Source organism: Ixodes scapularis, unplaced genomic scaffold, assembly GCF_016920785.2.
Source record: "Ixodes scapularis isolate PalLabHiFi unplaced genomic scaffold, ASM1692078v2 PGA_scaffold1__304_contigs__length_218370807, whole genome shotgun sequence".
In the NCBI taxonomy this organism is placed as follows: domain Eukaryota; kingdom Metazoa; phylum Arthropoda; class Arachnida; order Ixodida; family Ixodidae; genus Ixodes; species Ixodes scapularis.
The window spans coordinates 134,411,739-134,428,958 of NW_024609846.1; the positions used below are offsets into that span (position 1 = coordinate 134,411,739).

At 49.1% G+C, this 17,220-nt stretch overlaps 1 protein-coding gene across 1 annotated transcript in view; it reads right to left on the bottom strand.

Annotated features, from left to right (window-relative positions):
• LOC8041688 (ribosomal protein S6 kinase delta-1) overlaps positions 1–17,220 on the bottom strand; it is a 58,546-nt gene that overhangs the window by 26,968 nt on the left and 14,358 nt on the right. The window contains exons 8-9 of the mRNA XM_029987866.4: positions 4,346–4,606; positions 303–625 (exon numbers count right to left, since the gene is read on the bottom strand). Of these exons, the coding sequence (XP_029843726.2) occupies positions 303–625; positions 4,346–4,606 (584 nt within the window). The remainder of the gene's footprint in view (positions 1–302; positions 626–4,345; positions 4,607–17,220) is intronic.

A 17,220-nucleotide genomic window follows, 5' to 3' on the forward strand; every position in this document is an offset into this window, starting at 1 on the left:
TCTGGCGAGCACAGCGGAAGGCGTGGAGCACGTTCTCGAGGTCGAGCGTTTGAATAACGTGCCCTTTCGCCGTCATTCTGTTGGCGACTACAGACTGCCATAGGCGCCGATAAAATGAGAAGAGCAGGATGCGTCTGTCGAGCGCCTTTCCGCCGCGCTTTGGCTGCATGTGCGCTCGGGGTGTACGAGACCTTGAAACGTCGTCGAAGGTAGGGAGCTGGCTCCAAAGGCGGGTTAACCAAAGCTCCTCCCCACCATTCTCACCTCGTCGGCAACTCTACGAAGAGATTCGAGAGGCGGACCTTGATGACGACGGTGGTGTTGTGCTCGGTGTCCAGGGCCAGCAGCACGTTCCCGACGATCCCGATGACCTTGTACCTGGCCAGTTCCCGGACGGAGCCCCTCAGGGAAGACCCCAGAAACGGAAGCGGGCGGCCGCCCAGCGGGGCCCCCGAAGGCGCGCCAAGGGGCAAGGCTGGCTGGGGCACAGGCGCCGCGCTCAGGGACCACCGTCGCTCGCCGCCCATCTGCCGAGACAGCTGCGACTCGTAGATGTGCTCCGCCCGGGCCAGGTACTGCGCGGTCTTGCGTCGCACCGCGTCCCTGCGTCTGGCATTCCTGTCCCCTGCGGAGAGTCGAGGGAAGCTACAGTCGTTGCCATGGAGTCAATATAATGGTCCTGGGGGAAAGGTCCCGTCCATTGAGGCCGCTATAAGTACAGATTGCCGGCGACACTTAATATGCTAAAAGAAGCGAGAAAACATCACTCGCAATGTCTGTACTAATTGTTTTGCTAGCTTTTTTGGTACTGTCTCAGCAAAAAAAGACTGGCGTCGCGCCGTCATATCAAAAAGAAATAAAGTCAATAGGCGCTCGAACGACTTCCGAGTCGACGAGGCAAAACGAACTTGCCCAACCTATCGTCCGCTTTCTTTTTCCGTTCTTCCGTCACTCTCTTTCTCGTCCTTTCGCTCGGGAACACCAACACAAGTAGTTACTACTTGCCGCGTTCTGCTCCCGTCTTTACCCGCCTGGCCACCGACAAGGTGAGATTGATAGGGAGGATCTTCAGTTGTCCCACCTCCAGCGCAAGCTTTTTACCTTGAATGACTCTTTGGCGTCCCTTGAGCCCGAGCATGCACACGCTGCCAAAGCCCAGTGCGAGGCAGGAAGCCTGTGCTAAAGGCAAAGCATCCACTACGTTCTCAACCTGTCCCCGACTACAGTGTAGACCACATATAACGTATGTCGCGGGAGTCGCGAAAACCCGCACTATAAGCGGTACCGCGCTATAACCAAAACATCAATTTTTCAGGCCAAAATACATGCCATGAGACAACTTACCTTTGTAAAAGAATTTATTTTATGTTAGATGAAAAAGAAAGCTTAGTTTGAGGAAAGTCTTTATTTCACCAGACTAGTACAGTCCTGTCTCAAGTGTGTCACACATTTTGAAAGAAATGAGCGGCTTTTGCCTGGCGCAGCCTTTTAACGGCGTCGCGGGTTGCGGACGGACGTTGCGAGCGTTCAGGATTGGTAACCCTAATCACTTTTCTCCGGAGATCAAAAACGCGTGAAAATTTGCATCCTTCATACGGTACGCGCCAGTAATACCTTGAACTTTAGCACACGCATGAAATGCGTTAAATAAGAAATCCGGGCGATGTTCGAGGTGAGAAATGCTTAGAAATCACCACTGTAGTTGAAGTAAACAAGAGTAAATCTATACGCACTCCGGAGTGCATTTCGGACAGAAATGGCACTCTGCTTTTCTCGTATAAAACGAGTGGTCACAACCAGTTTTCTAAGTGGTGGCATGGCATAGGGGTCAAGGAGTCCGCTTCATACGCAAGTGGACGCGGGTTCAATCCGCGATGGGCCTACTTTTTTTTTTTTTTTTTTTTTTCAAACATTTTGTTTTGTTGAGGCATTTGGCGATATTTACATTTTTTTTTTTTTGCGATGAACAGTAAAAAAAAAAAAAAAATAGAGAATGTTGTTGAGAAACTTCGCAGAACTAAATGGTATGGGACTCCCTTTCCGGAGGTGCGATCGGGGACAGCGGGGCTTGGATTGCCGGCTGGTACTGGTTACGTTTTGTAATTAGCAGCCGATACTGTCGCCGCGAAGCAGCGTGAACGCAGGCGGGGGGCTGGGTTAACGAGCTCCCCAGTGATTCACGCGCCGTTCGAAAAGCGTGGCCCGAGCGGCATGATCTCTCGGAGGAGTGCGTATAGCCATTTCCGTCCGAAGTGCACTCCGGAGTGCGTATAGCTTTACTCAGTAAACAAACACGACGACACGGGCTTTTCTGCCATCTTGAGAGCGCCGCCACGACATTGCCGCACGAGTAGGTGGATCTTCCCTTCTAGTATGTGCTGGGTTACCATAGCGACACACAACGAAAATTCAGTCAAGGATAGCGCTTTTATGCGGAACGATGAGATGAACGCCGCCTACGAGGACGATCACAACCGACGCCATGTTTGCGGATAGAAGCAGCCGATCCGCGACCGGCATGCAACGCGCGCGAACACTTCTCCTCGACCTGCGATTGGTCTGTCGTTGCGGTTTGTTTCCAATGCAGCGGAGGCAGCGGAGGGACGCATGCACGTGAACGACACGTGCGTGCGTCCCTCCGTCGCTATGGTAACTGAAGCCTCTCTCTTCGCTTCTCCCTGCTCCTTCGAGCAACCTCCTTGCCCCGCGAGTGCCGCTTGCGCCGTCAGCGCCGTTATCTAGTGTCGCACAGGGAAGCGTGCTCGCTGCTCTGGTCGTCGGCGGGCTGTGCCAGAAACCGCACTATAGCCGGTATTTTCCTTTGCGCGCCTGCATTTTAAGCGGTATGTTATTACATGGAGTTCTATGGGAGGCGAACCGGTGGTTTAAAAAAACCGCGATATACCCGGTCCTGCACTATAAGCGGTTACGTTGTAAGTGGTCTATACTGTATTGAGTAGACGACAGAATGAGAAGGGCGGGGTGTCCCTTTCGGATGCCCGGCTTCCGGCCCGCGCTCCTCGTCTTCTGCCGTGCAGCTGCCGACTGCCCGCTGCATGCTCCGTCGAAGCTACATCCGTGGACGTGAAAGTGTTAAGGTCAGTGCCATAAATTCTATGTATTTAAAGGAACTCGAACTGGAAAGTCTAGCATCGTCTGCAAGCGGAGAACATACGTGCAGCAAGCGCGGTGCAAAATGACGGCGCGACTGGCCGATTCGTGCACCCGCAGGACTCCCGACAGATGGTACCCGCTGAAACATTGGCCATTTCACCGCACCAAAACGTTTTCAGGAGCGGTGCAGAATAAAGTATAAACTGCATGTAGGCGATTTGGCGAGCGACGAGACAAGCGATGTCGATCTGCTTCGCTGTTGCTTGGTCACTCGCGCGACGAGGCAAACTGCAAGAAAGCGACGGGAGCAAGCAACCCAGGCGATGAGCGACAATTTCTAGAAATTCAAAAACCGAGCGACGCGACGAGCGACTGTAGGAAATCTCGCTCGTTGCTAACACTGTCGCTCGCTTAATCGTTTACATGCGGTTCAGCCTTTAAGAAACTGGTCCTAATCAACGCCTAGGAAAAACGAAGGTTTGCGACGGACAAAGCATAAAACTTTGTTTTCGCCGAACATAACATAGCACAAACTTTTATTCTCTAAAACTACCGTTGAAACAGTGGAGTTTGATGTAATTTCATATTCGGGCAGTGTGGTGCCCCTTTAACTATCCCTTGTGGCTCTTTTTGCCGGTGGAAACGCGAGTTGTGAAAGCAACTGCGGTATGGTGCCTGGAACGGGTCCCCGACTTGATCGTATTTGCCATCTCGTTTTCAGCCCGACGTCGTCGTAAATGCGCCGTGTCATTGTCTGCTGTGACCTTGGTGGTGGCACAGCAGTTGAGGCAGATGATGCCTGTTTGGTGTACGTTGCTCTACAACATGACAGCCGATGGAAGCTTCGGCAGCCAGGAGTTGGGACGCCGTGACGACGGCCAAGACTAGCATTCTCTCGCCTTTTTCGCCAGCATTTCTACGACTTACCACCAGGATCGTAACGTCCAACGGCATGACACACTGGCTCGTGTCACGTCGTTTCTTGCCACTTCAAGATCGCTTTTGATGCATGGGCAGGATAGGTCGGTAAACAGACCGGTCAAAGATGCGTTCCAGGCACTACAGTGAGAAGTTTATCTAAGGGCCACGGTTACCACAAGGTGACCTTGTGCTTGCCTTGGGGGCACCCTAGGGCAAGCCTAGGGTGCCCCGAGCAACCCAGGGTGACCCCTGGGCAATTACGGGGCAACCTCGGTGCAAACCCAGGGTAACCCTGGGGCAGCGCACTTACCCTGCACCCCCTCCAACAGGGCGCCCACGGCCGCCTTGTAGTGGGTGAAGGCTCCCAGGAAATCGCCTTGGGCCTCGCTCGAGTGGGCCCGGGAAGCCCAGTTGGCCGCCGCCTGCAGGTACGCCGCGTCCCCCACGTCCAGGGGGGACACCGGGGTGCCCGGGGATGCCCCCTCTGAAGAGTTTGCCTCCGCGTCCACCCCGTCCTCCCCTCTCCTCGTCTCCCGAGTCGCTCCGTCGGCATCCTGGCAGTCGCTGAAATCTACGCCGAAAGGAGAAGGGGCCGCTATATTGATGTCCCACGGAAATCTTGACCTCGAGCCGGAAGATATAACGCTGCATTCAAAAAAACATAAGAGTGTTTAAGTCCCCTCTATAGACGTCGCGGGAAAACGTCCTGGCCACTCGGAAATGCCTTGCCCCTTCTAAAAAACACAGTCAAGCGCTCCTGGAGAGCCTTTGCCATGTTTCAGTGATGCAAGAACCTTGTATGGCACAAGAAAGGATTTCGAACATCATCTAAAACGTGTAGTTCACCAGAACCAGTTCGACAGAAGAATCAATTCGTGCTTGCATCATCCAAACCAGCAAACTTACGGCCATGCGACGAAAAAGTGATACGCTCGGTTTTAAACCTCACCAGAGACGGGTAAGCACACATTAATTGAACATGTCATGGTACTGCCAGTTATGCTTGCAGGTGGCGCCGTAGCGCTTCCGTTTAACATTTCCGTTACACTGGACCCGAGATCGTTGCAGCCCAAAATATTTGTGCCAAAAAATTAAAAAGGCGTTAGTGACAGCACCTAGAAACATTGGGTTCAGGCCTGCTAATAACACTCGCATTCTAGGAAAATTTATGGTAGTCCTCATTCTCAAGGCTGGTGGTCCATCTCGAAGAGAGACGAAGATACACCCCACTAGAAACTGTCCATGCTGTGATCAAATCGCAGTTCTGTTAGATTGGCTTGTAGTTTTGGAAAATTCAGAAGAGAAAAAATGTGTCTAATTTCATAACTGACATTTGGGAATTTTTTAACTTCTGTCCATTGGGAGAATTTGAACTCACCACCTCGAAATTGTGAGCCAAGTGCTTTGCCGGCCGAGCAATCCAAGGCTATTGGTCGGGCTGCGCAAATGCAGTCTTTGATGTGGCGCGCAAGGAAGCGGCCGCACGCTTTGCGGCCTTTCCTGTCATGCAGTGCCATCTCATGGCATGTGTCAGAAACTAGAGTGAATCTTCGGGAGGCGCGGTGTAATTCAAACGCCCTTCTCTTCTTTCCTGGAAGGCCTATCACACATTCTCTGCTTACCAGTCTTTGCCAGCCCAATTAAGCTTGTCTAGTTTTTTTGTTTTTTTTTTCCAGCCTGTCAATATAAATAAAACAATAAAAATTGATATGTCAAGCCTAGAATACTGATTGTTATTTTACCCGAGACCTTTCACCTCAGTCCCAAAAGCATTCCTCAGAATAAATACCGCATCAATAAGCCTGGTAAAATTTGTTAAATATTGGGATAATTAATTTTTATTTATTTCAAATACCCTCAGGGTAAGTACATTAAAGAGGGGAGAGAAAAAATACTAACTACAAAGTGCACATAGTAGTAATAGCAAGTTCAAACAAAACAACATCAGTAATGTTAGCAATCTCAGACTAGGCACCTAGGAACCCAGGGTTTCCCAAGAGTACCAGAGCTCCCACTGTTCCTCGACCACCCTTGTCCCTAAGCACTACCAGAGTCCTTCAACACGCTGCTGGCCACAAGACTTCTCCATAACACTATGAGAGTGCTCGGCACGCGACCACGTGCGGTGCTGGCATCGACAAGTGGGCTAGGAGCTGCCAATGTAGACAGCACTGCTGGAAGTCTGGCAACAAGAAAGTGTGTCGGAATTTTGAACACCCTCTGAATGAGCCACCCATAGATTGCCGTAACACGTCATCACACCAACAGCGTTTCATATTAATGCAAGCGTCTTTGGCTATGTACAACCAATCGACTGCTCAATCTTGCATATCCGCATTGATCTCCGAAATTTTTATTCCATTTTCTTTTTCAAAATTAACTTTAAATACCCCACTCATAATCAAAAATAAGTGCCGTGACAAGTGCCATCTAGTATGGGCACTGCGAACCTGTACGCTCAATTGACCGGCTCTTTTTTCGCTTGCAAAAACATCTCTGTTTATAAACAATCAAAAAAAGCTTATTTGAAAGTTTTCTCATTAGAGGTCAATCAGGAATGACCAGTGCTTGCATACAGTGATCAATAATAGGTGTAAAAAAAATGAAAGGCGTTTACAACTCCCTGTAACGCCGAATTGGAGCGCAGCTCTTGAGGAGGACGAGGGAATGGTACTGAGGGGAGGGTAGACCCCTCCTTCCTCCTTCTATCCTCATGATCCTGCCTGCGACTCCTCCAACTGCCTCAACCTGAAACATACCTTGCTGATGAGCCAGGCTTACTGAGACATGAAAAAAAGATGGGAGAGCAGTTTGCCGGGCGTTTTTGCCAGGCATTAAAAAATCCTCCTCCAACTGCCTCAAGCACTGCATGAGGCTGTCATCGCCGCCGCAGCACTCCACCTAGTTGCAAAGAAGACGAAGCATGTTTCGCGTTTCTCTAGTCGTGGGTACCTCTCGGGGTTCCTGATCCGACGGTTTTTTGTCTTAACCCTGGGCCCTGGCCACACACGAGGTCCACGATCTCGGCATCCGTGACGGGAGCGACAACCGAGATATCCGCATCCACAAGCGCACACGAGTCGAAGTCGTTTTCGGGAGTTGCACCGCCCCCCCCCCCCCCCCCCCCCCCCCAATCTCGTGCGCGCTTCCGTAAAGGTCGTCGCAGATCTCGGTGTCATCCGCTGGCACATCAAGTATGCGCGCGGGGGAAAAGCCGTCGACAGCGTTGATGCCAGGATGTTGAATTCCTTCGCAATTTGCATCATCAGTCGACCACCTCTCTTTACTTCTTGGATCAGCTTGACTTTCTGTTCCAGGGTCAAACACTTCTGCGCGGGCTTTGGCGGCGCCATCAGCAGTGAAGCAGGTTGCACGCAGTTACTGTACATGCGGCAGACGGGCTGTGCTGCCTTCGCAACACAGAACACAATATTAAAGACGTTGCCTCGACGCGCATGCAATCCGTAAATGCTGTGTAGACTCAAGCGCCGTTCACACATATGCAACCGAGTAAGACCGAGAGAGACCAGACCGGCTTTTAAGCCTCTTGCGACGTCTTAAGACGAGCTCCGCTGCAGCGCATCCGGTCTTAAGACGTCGCAAGAGGCTTAAAAACCGGTCTGGTCTTTCTCGGTCTTACTCGGTTGCATATGTGTGAACGGCGCTGCACTCGCACCGCGTTTTTGGCAACCGCTTCAGGAACGATTTTTTACAACCGCTTTTATGAACCGCTGGGCCACTAAACCAGAGGTTCCCAACCACTAATGTTTCGCGGGCCCCTTGTGAATCGGCGGATATGATGGAGGACGCCATTATTGGTGAGGGGAAGGGAAAGGTGTGCTGGAAAACATGCGAATCGCATGCGCTGTGACCAAGTCCACCAAGTCAAGCACAGTACAACCAAAGCTACAGAGGAGGGGGTGTATCCTGACCTGTTCAATAGGAAGAAAAGGAGGAACGAGAAAAACCCCGCACTTCTCTCTCATTCCTCCTTTCTCTCCTCTTGAACAGGTTGGCATACGCTCTCTCCCTTGTAGCTTTGGCTGTACTAAACGGTTAGTGAGATGGAGTTTTTCTTCCTTTTATTTTTATAGATAGCTTGGGAAGGTGCTTCCAAAGAGGGGGACGCCGGCAGGGGATGTGCTTCCTTGACTTGATTCCAAAGAGAACTGGGCCGCGGGCACCGTGTGAACTTTGAAGTGTTGGAACTGTCACTCAACACGTTGCCGCATTTCTCTGCGTGCGCAGAGCACCCGAAGTGGCGATCTCCCGCATTCTTTGCTCCCTTGACTCAGAATCGAGGGGCAGGTGCGTCACGGCTCCTAAGAGGTGGGTGCGACAGACACTCCGCATGCAAGGCACGTGCTTCACGCTCCTTGCGCATTTATAGCGGCGAAAGACGATATACCTTTCGCAGCTAAGCGTTTTTGCGCACATCTTGGAAGGGTTGCGCTGGCTTACATACTGTAATTTCCGCGGATTGTCCTTCGTATCAAGCATCTCCACATCTCTGGCCGTCGATACATTTCGAATAATCCGGTTCAAAATGCATGCGTTTCGATCGGGACCACGTCAAACTTAAAAAAATGCGATAATTCGTAAAAAGCGATTTCGTTATAACGAGAGATTACTGTACAGTAAACTTTCGTTAATTCTACCTCGACAGGACCTTGAAATTTGGTCGAATTATCCGAATGATCGAATTAAAAATAAAGGACAGTTAAAATAACTTCCTTTTATTGTCCAAGTACTCACGGATGGTCTGCTGCCATCTGCGCGCTTAAAACGGTGTCCAAAAGCATTATCACAAAGGACGTTTCAATACGCTGGTCCGGAGACCAGCGTAACAAAAAGTCACATTCCAAAAAAATTGCGCACTACAAAAACAAAACAAAAAATGAAAGCCGCTTACAACTCCCTGTAACGCCGAATTAGAGCGCAGCTCTTGAGGAGGAGGAGGGAAGGGCACTGGGGGGGGGGGTTAAACTAACCAGGGGGGGGGTCACGTTACCTTGGGGGTCACGTGACCCCCAATGCCGATGATGTCATCACTGACGTCACTGATGACGTCATCAGTGACGATGACGATGCGGGTACCGATGACGTCATTAGTGACGTCACTGATGACTTCACCAGTGATGATGACGATGACGATGCGAATGTCGGTGACGTCATCAGTGACGTCGCTGATGACGTCATCAGTGATGATGACGATGACGATGCGGATGCCGGTGACGACATCAGTGACGTCACTGATGACGTCATCAGTGATGATGACGATGACAATGCGGATGTCGGTGACGTCATCAGTGATGATGACGATGACGATGTGGATGCCGGTGACGTCATCAGTGATGATGACGATGACGATGTGGATGCCGGTGACGTCATCAGTGATGATGACGATGACGATGTGGATGCCGGTGACGTCATCAGTGATGATGACGATGACGATGCGGATGCCGGTGACGTCATCAGTGATGATGACGATGACGATGTGGATGCCGGTGACGTCATCAGTGATGATGACGATGACGATGTGGATGCCGGTGACGTCATCAGTGATGATGACGATGACGATGCGGATGCCGGTGACGTCATCAGTGATGACGATGACGATGTGGATGCCGGTGACGTCATCAGTGATGATGACGATGACGATGTGGATGCCGGTGACGTCATCAGTGATGATGACGATGACGATGTGGATGCCGGTGACGTCATCAGTGACGATGACGTCATCGGGGGGTCACGCGACATCGGCGGGGGTCACGTGACCTCGAGGAGGGGGCCACGTGACCTCAGGGGAGTCACGTGACTTCGGGGGGTCACGTGACCCCCCACGAGGTCACGTGACCTTGGTGGGGGGCTCGCGCGGTGCATTATGGGACATTTCCCATGATGCACCGCGCGGTTACGCCGACGCCGACGGCGACGCCGCTCAAGCCGGAAACGGGCCCCTAAGAGCTGCGCTCTAAAAAAAGCTAAAAAATAAGTTTGACGAGCCGACTTTGGCGCCGAACTGCCACACCGTCATCGACACAAAAAATTTAAAAAAAAAAGGGAACGAGAATTTGCGCTTTTTGGCGCGCAAGATGGGCCGCACACGATGCTACAGAAAAACGCTTTGAGAGAGCGCTCCGAGAAAGCTTTACGAGCTGACTTCGGCACCAGGCAACCAGACCGTCAGCAACAAAAAAAAAAAAAAAGGAAGAGAGAATTTGCGCTTTCCGGCACGTAAGATAGACCGCACACGATGCTACAGAAAAGCGCGCGACGTACGCGCTTTGAGAGCGCGCGCCAACGAGTTAGTTAGGCGCGCACTGTCTCCGCACCCAACCCCGTGCTCGCGCTACTCCACGCCAGATTGGTTGCGCTGGCTCGTGTCATTCACTACGGTCCATCTCAACGGTGTAGAGGAGTAGGCGCATATTTGCACACGTTCGGCTTGGCAGCGAAGGGCCCGTGTTGCACCGTACGTTGGTGGTTTTTCTGCCGTGGTGCTGTGCAATGTGAGCCCGCGCGCATTCGCTCTGGACGAATTATCCGATGCGGAGTCTTCCCAAGTTTGAACTATCAAACTTTTCCTCCCATAGAAAAATAGGGGCGTTTGCTGGGACTTTTTTACACGATCGAATTAAACGAAAAGTCGAATTAACCGAGGTCGAACTAATGAAAGTTCACTGTATAAGGCTTTCGCCTTAATAACAGCTGTCCATAGGGTATCAAAGCATTGATCTGTCGGCAAAAGTTGAAGATGTATCCATGTCATTTTGGACACAATTTTTTTCTTCATTGGCTATACAGCCTGAAAGTTTGTCTGCTGTTTGTGTCCCTTGCGCGTTTGTTTACCCCCTAACGCCCCTACGTGCTTCCGTTTACCCCTGACCTCGACCAATGATGGCACGTGCTCGGCTGCCTCGTCATTGCGCATTCCCCACACATTCTCTATGTTGCCTTTTGATTGGCAAGCTCCTCCTTGAATTCCGATGCACAAGAGACACATTTTGGAACACTTGTATAACGTTTAAAAGCCAGCATTCTTTTTTTTTTTTTTATTTCTTAACCAGGCCATCATTTTGGGGTTTGAATGTTTATTGTTGAGTGGTGGGGGCTTCAGCAACATCCACAGGTTAAGGGTCATATCCTCTTACCATTTGCCTTCCCCATATAAAGATGAATGCAGTTGCATTTAGAGCTTCTTTAGCATTAGCCAGAGTGTGCAGCACTTTTTGATTTGTTGTTTTTCAGGGGAATCCCACCACTGGCCGAGCCGATGGTTTCAGGTCGGCCACAGTGCTGTGATCTACGAAATTCTCAAGGACAAAGAACTGGCGGCACCCAAGTTGACAGACGCCTGGCTGGGGGTGGCTTTGCATTTTAGCAACTGGTGGCAGTTCCCAAACTGTGTGGGTGGCATCGAGTGGTAGCACGTCGCCATTATAAAAACCTGCAAAGTCCGGAACTGTTTACTATAACTACACAAACATATAGTATCCTTCTTTTTTCACTTGTTGATGCTAGTGGCAAGTTCCTGTATATCGATGTCAGGACGCCCAGCTCCAAGGGAGACACTGCCATCTGGCAAACCACTCCTCTTCAGAAGGCCGCCTGGAAGACACGAGCACTTCGTCTGGGCTACAACTTCCACCTGTGATCGTGGGGGACGATGCATTCCCTCAATTCATCCAACTAGATGAAGTGCTTTGGCGGAAACAGTCCAACACCGGAACAAAAGATCTTCAAGTATTGGTGAGTTTCATTACAAATCTTTAACCACACACCTGTTCAGTAAAGGTTGTCTGAAACCGCTTGGCATAGTATATTGTGATCACCTTCACGGCGCAGAGGCAATGTTTTGGCCTTCGGAGCACTAAGAGAAGGGTTCAAACTCCGGACAATCCCTTCCCCGAAAAGCCTTTGGAAAGCCGTGTATAGCCTCAGTTGCTTTGCATTGTAAAACCCCCAATATTTTTTTTTTAGTATGGTGCAATTTGTGTGCACTGAAGTTTTATGGATTACAAGCGCACAAGGGAACAAGGCGCAGTGCACACACAAGTACCTAGGTACAATGAACTAGGACGCACCCTTGTCACGTTTATCAATATTTATATTCGCTCGACTACACATCTTCTCGTTTCTGCGGGATAAGCGAAAGGAATGAAATCAGCTTAGTTGCACATACTCGTCTATACCAGACGTCTTGTCTGTGATCCATGAAAGTTTGCGGTGCACAAATTTGACAGTCAGATACAATTTCAATACAAATGATTGAAGTTTCCTTTTGCTTTATTTCTTTCGTTCTGGTTGTCCCGAGCACGTCGCATGACCGAAAATGCATTCACTCTTCTGGCCCACAGATTTCGGTTTCTCTTAACCACTGTGCAAGACCAGAGAGGGTGCGTTTGATGGTACAGGCACCATGTGTTCTGCACAATTTCCTGGAGGGACATCCAGACCAAGTGGAACAACTCGGGACAAGCAAAGCACCTGGAAAGAAGCCAACTTTCTTCAGCCTGAAGCCGTCAAAAGCTCTCCCCAGAGCACTTGCTGCAGCGGTGCGAGAAAGGCTGTGCAACCATTTCAGTGGACAAGGTGCCGTGTCTTCGCAGAACAAAGAAGCTGGCATTGACATTAGCCACCTCAGGAAGAAGGCGACAGTGTTGGTGCCTCCAGGCATAAAGGGGGACACTACCTGGGAATGTCAACTTCGAACCGCTCACTGAATTGGTGTGAAATCTGCAGGTGGGGCGTTTGTAGCCATATAGAAGGAGGGCATGCAAAGTTTCAGCCCTGTGAACCAATTTTATACCCCCAGAACGAAGTAAAGCATAGCTTTGGATGGAATCTGCTGAATGGATCTATAGTTGAGAAATGGTGTTGATAACCACAAATTTTTCTTGTGGAATTCATACTGGAATACCTTTTGCCAGTTACTATGAAAAGAAATTTGAGAAAATATGCATTTTCCAGGTAAAACATAATAAAGGAACATAAAAATGCGAAAATCTAAATTCGTAGTAACCGGCTCCATAAAATTTTGGCACATAAGCCGAAGATATTAAGTCTCTCGGCAGTTTATACTGAAACAATAGTTTAATTAAGGTGGGATTTATGCCAAAATGTAGATTCCAGGAAAACACGTTCAAAGTTCTCAAACCTCTAACTTTTCTTTAGCATTGGTGGACTGAAAATAATTTATAAAAAAATAACTATGCACTGTAAACATATGAAACTTTCTGGGAATAGTATTCTCTATATGTTGGTAGATGTAAATGGGGCATTTTTCAAAATCACTTTTTTGCAGAAATTTTTTTTTCGGGGTAGTGTCTCCCCATCCTGTTTAAGGTTGCCTTGTACAGCTCTACAAGGGACTGCAGTTCCACATAATTGTTCCTTCTTTGTTGTACATGCTACATTTTTGCTCAAAAACACGGAAGTATTTTTCAAACTGAGGCTTTTATGTGTGCTAGCACGGAGCAGAAAAAAAAGCTGAAGCGATTTGTTCATTGAAGTTTGCATACATACCAAACTTGTGTTTGTTTCAGGGGAATATATATCAAAGTGAAACATGAGCAGTACCAAAAATCGACCCTAGGCAGAGGGGGGGTCCAGCAGCTTGCAACTTACTGCAAGCTCTCTGGTAATATCTACAATAACTTACATTTCAACGCAAAGATTTGGTTATGTCATGCAATAGGTATTAGTTCACAATAATTGCTTGCATTAAAATAAAATGCAGAGGCATGCTGTGAGACGTGTTTATTCCAGGTGTACAGTGACTGCCAACAGAACCGCTATCTGGCATCTCGCCCTCGCCTTGGCACGGCCACCGCCGTGCCAAACGCAGCACTGTCATCTAGTGTTGGTGCCTCCATGCGCTCTGTCAGCTTTGCAAGCGCTTCCGTCCTTTGTTCCATAAGGGACAGTTCTGCCCCATCTTCATTTTTTTTGAAGGATCCGAAGCTCATTCTCTCTCAGCCAGGGAGGGGCTTGCCCGGGGCGGCTCCAGGGCTCGGTGCAGGGCTCTGTCCAGAGCACACATTCCGGGCTCCTCTCGTCCGAATCCCACAGCCGCATGCCAACAGAGTCGCTAGAAACCTGCACATGATTGTGTCATAAATGCAGCTGTGTCTTCAGCAATGGCCGTGGGGGACCTGTGAAGCCTGCCATATAAAAGATACTTCGATACAGGTGCAAAGTCCCAACTGTTCTGACAATACCTCCTTCATGGTTTTCTTCTTTCTGGTACCTCCATGGTACAGTAAAGCGTACAGGTATTATGACAAATGTATAAGGCAGCAAAGAAAAAGCATTCCTTCCCACTTGAGGACGTTGCAATAAGGCTGGAAGTTGGTTACTGTTTGACACTCCAAACCCGAGAAAAAGGTAAAAAAAATGTAAATGTCTAAAAATAATTGGTTGACTGTAATCACTACAGTCAAGATGTTTCGTGCTTATTCATTTGAACCTTCAGCTCTGGTTTTATTATGTGAAATCTTCCTTGCTCTCGTTTACGCGCTACCACAGTCATGCATGATTAGAAAATTTTGAACGCACAACAAAACATAGCGCACTTACCTTGCCCAGGGGTACCTACTTCCGCAAAGTCAACGCTGAAGATCCCTGTCCCTGCTCAGGTTGTCGCTCCATCCAGGAAGCGCAAGGCAGAAAAAAACTTCCATTTCCCGCTGAACACTTCTTCAGCTTCTTGGCCACTTTTTGTCTTTAAAATCTTCATTGTTCCATCCCTGTAGGCTCTTCTTTCATTCTGAAGAAAGCCTTTCAGAATATCTGTTCACGACGTGAACAGTAAAAATAATAAAACAGTTGTCAGAGCTGGGAGAACACAGGCCACACTATATATGCACAAGCTGTGACACTAACAATTTGATTAAATGGATAACCTTATAGTTAATATGCAACCTCAGGGAAACATGCTTGCTCAGGTTCGTTCGCTACCGGTGGGAGCACCTGGATCAAAAACTCGAGCTGCAGAACCGCAGGCATACCTAAGCCACAGCCGATGATAGATCTGCACACACGCTCTCGTCAAGTGCCGGAACTCGATTTCCACCCCCGCCTGTTTCGATTTGGATGAGCATCATAACAGCCTGTGGTTGTGAAATCTCTACGGCGTGGTGCACATCAAAAGAGCTTACTGCACTGGTCAAATTGCTCCCCCTTGAAGCTGGCAGATACACTTCCCACAGTCTAAACATACAAACAACAAATTTGACTACATTCAAGCGTCCTGTGAGGTTGTGATAGTGTTGTACATGTCAGCAGCCGCAGGGCCCATATGTGCACTGAACAAAGACGTCACTCACCCACTGTGTACGGCGCAAATTGCGGGAACCGCAGTAACACTTCTTCGGCAATCTTCTCCCATATTGACGCCTTGAGGTTTGTTTTCAAATAGTTTGCTGCTTATGTCCTAGAGCGCAGGAAACTCCTCAATGAGAGAAATAAAAAAAATATATGGCGTCGTTATTCAACTTTGCCATTTCATGTGGGACTACTACCACAGCACTACTATGACAGTAATGGCACAGGCGATTCCAAAAAGTGTGAAAAGAACGCGGAGGCCCCCGTGGCCATACGAGGCAAAAGAGTATCGCTAAAAGCAGCAAAATGCGAACTACTCCGCCGCCCACCTGCGGAGCTTTCGTGCTGACAGAAGGAGCCCTCCGCGTCTCCGCCACGGAGGAGGACGGCGCCGCGAGGCATCAAAAAGGGATGACGTATATTTCACGCGATGCGCGATCCACGGAGGAAGGTGGCGGATTTCTTCTTTGTGTAGATACCTCGAGGTCATCCTAGAAGTCGTCCTTGAGTTTGTGCTAGACCTCGTCCTTAAGGTCGTCCTAGATGTCATCCTTGAAGTCGTCCTAGACGTTGTCCTCTAGGCGTCGTCCTCGAGGTCGTCCTAGATGTCGTACAGGTAACAGCTTCGCTGGTCCTCCTTCACGTGAAGTGGAAGGGCTCTACAATTTTATTGAAATAAAGATTTTTTTCTGAAAAATTTGAATTCTGAGGCTATATCCTCCTTTCAAACCCTGTTCTGTCGGACTCGGTCGTAGTCGGTTGCAACAGTCCCCAAAGTCGTGGAGTGTAAGGTCAAAGTCAGTCTTCATTGAAATAAGGTCCACCGCGAACCCTCTCCTTCTCCCAGAACGTTGCGACCGCGGTTGGTAAGGCTGTGCAATGTTTCAGACAAAGTCAATGGCTAGATAAAGATTTACTGAAATGCTGCACACAGACGTTTGTAAAGCTTCCGATTTCGAGCTCTGTTTTCGTAATGCCATCCCGGCCACAGGCCACGCAGCAACGCCGTGTCAATGCGCATTGATAGCATGCCGCGCACGGACACACACACACATATGCACCAAACAAGAAAGTTGCACAAGACCCTGCTCCTTGCAATTGGCAAGGCACCCAATATTTGCCAACACGATCGCCAACTTCCTCACTTCCCAGCTTCGCTCTTTGTCGCTTCTTTCGCCCACGCGCTCGCTCGTTGTGCCTGGTTGGTTTTTGTATTTTCTTGTTGACACATTTTTTTTACGCAATTTATTTTTTAATCTAAGATCAGCAATGGCTAGGGAGCCTAATGAAGAGAACATAGCAGTTTAGAAATGTGCTCTCACGGAACAAGCGTTCACGCCGTATACTGATCGGTCGTGTTCATTGCTGTTCATCGCGTGTATGCAAGCCAGACTTCCCAATAGTAAAACATTCTTTTATCAGCATTTCTCGTATAAAACCATGCAACTAATTCAAGTTTTTAGTTTATTGTACCTCCTGTGCAGCCACACAAGATACATACATAAGAAAAGAACATTGTTCTTTTTTAGCTTCTTTTAAACGTTTTGTGCTTACCCACCGAGACATAGCCCACCTCACATTTTTTTATGAATTTCAGGCGGCAGGAGGGTGGGCGATGACTCAGGACATTACGGTACTCATAATTGCAAATATGGGGTGGCTCACTCAGGGTGAAGTGGCCAAACAAAAACGCCCTCTCCAGGACAGTGGTGCACCTGGCAGATATTTCCAACCCTGTACCGAACTTTGGCCAAAGTTTCATGATCAGTGGCTTATAGAAGGACTCTGGCACTACTTATCACTGCCTACTGTGTGGATTACTGTTCACAAGGTCTGTAGACTTCTCCTCTACTTCAT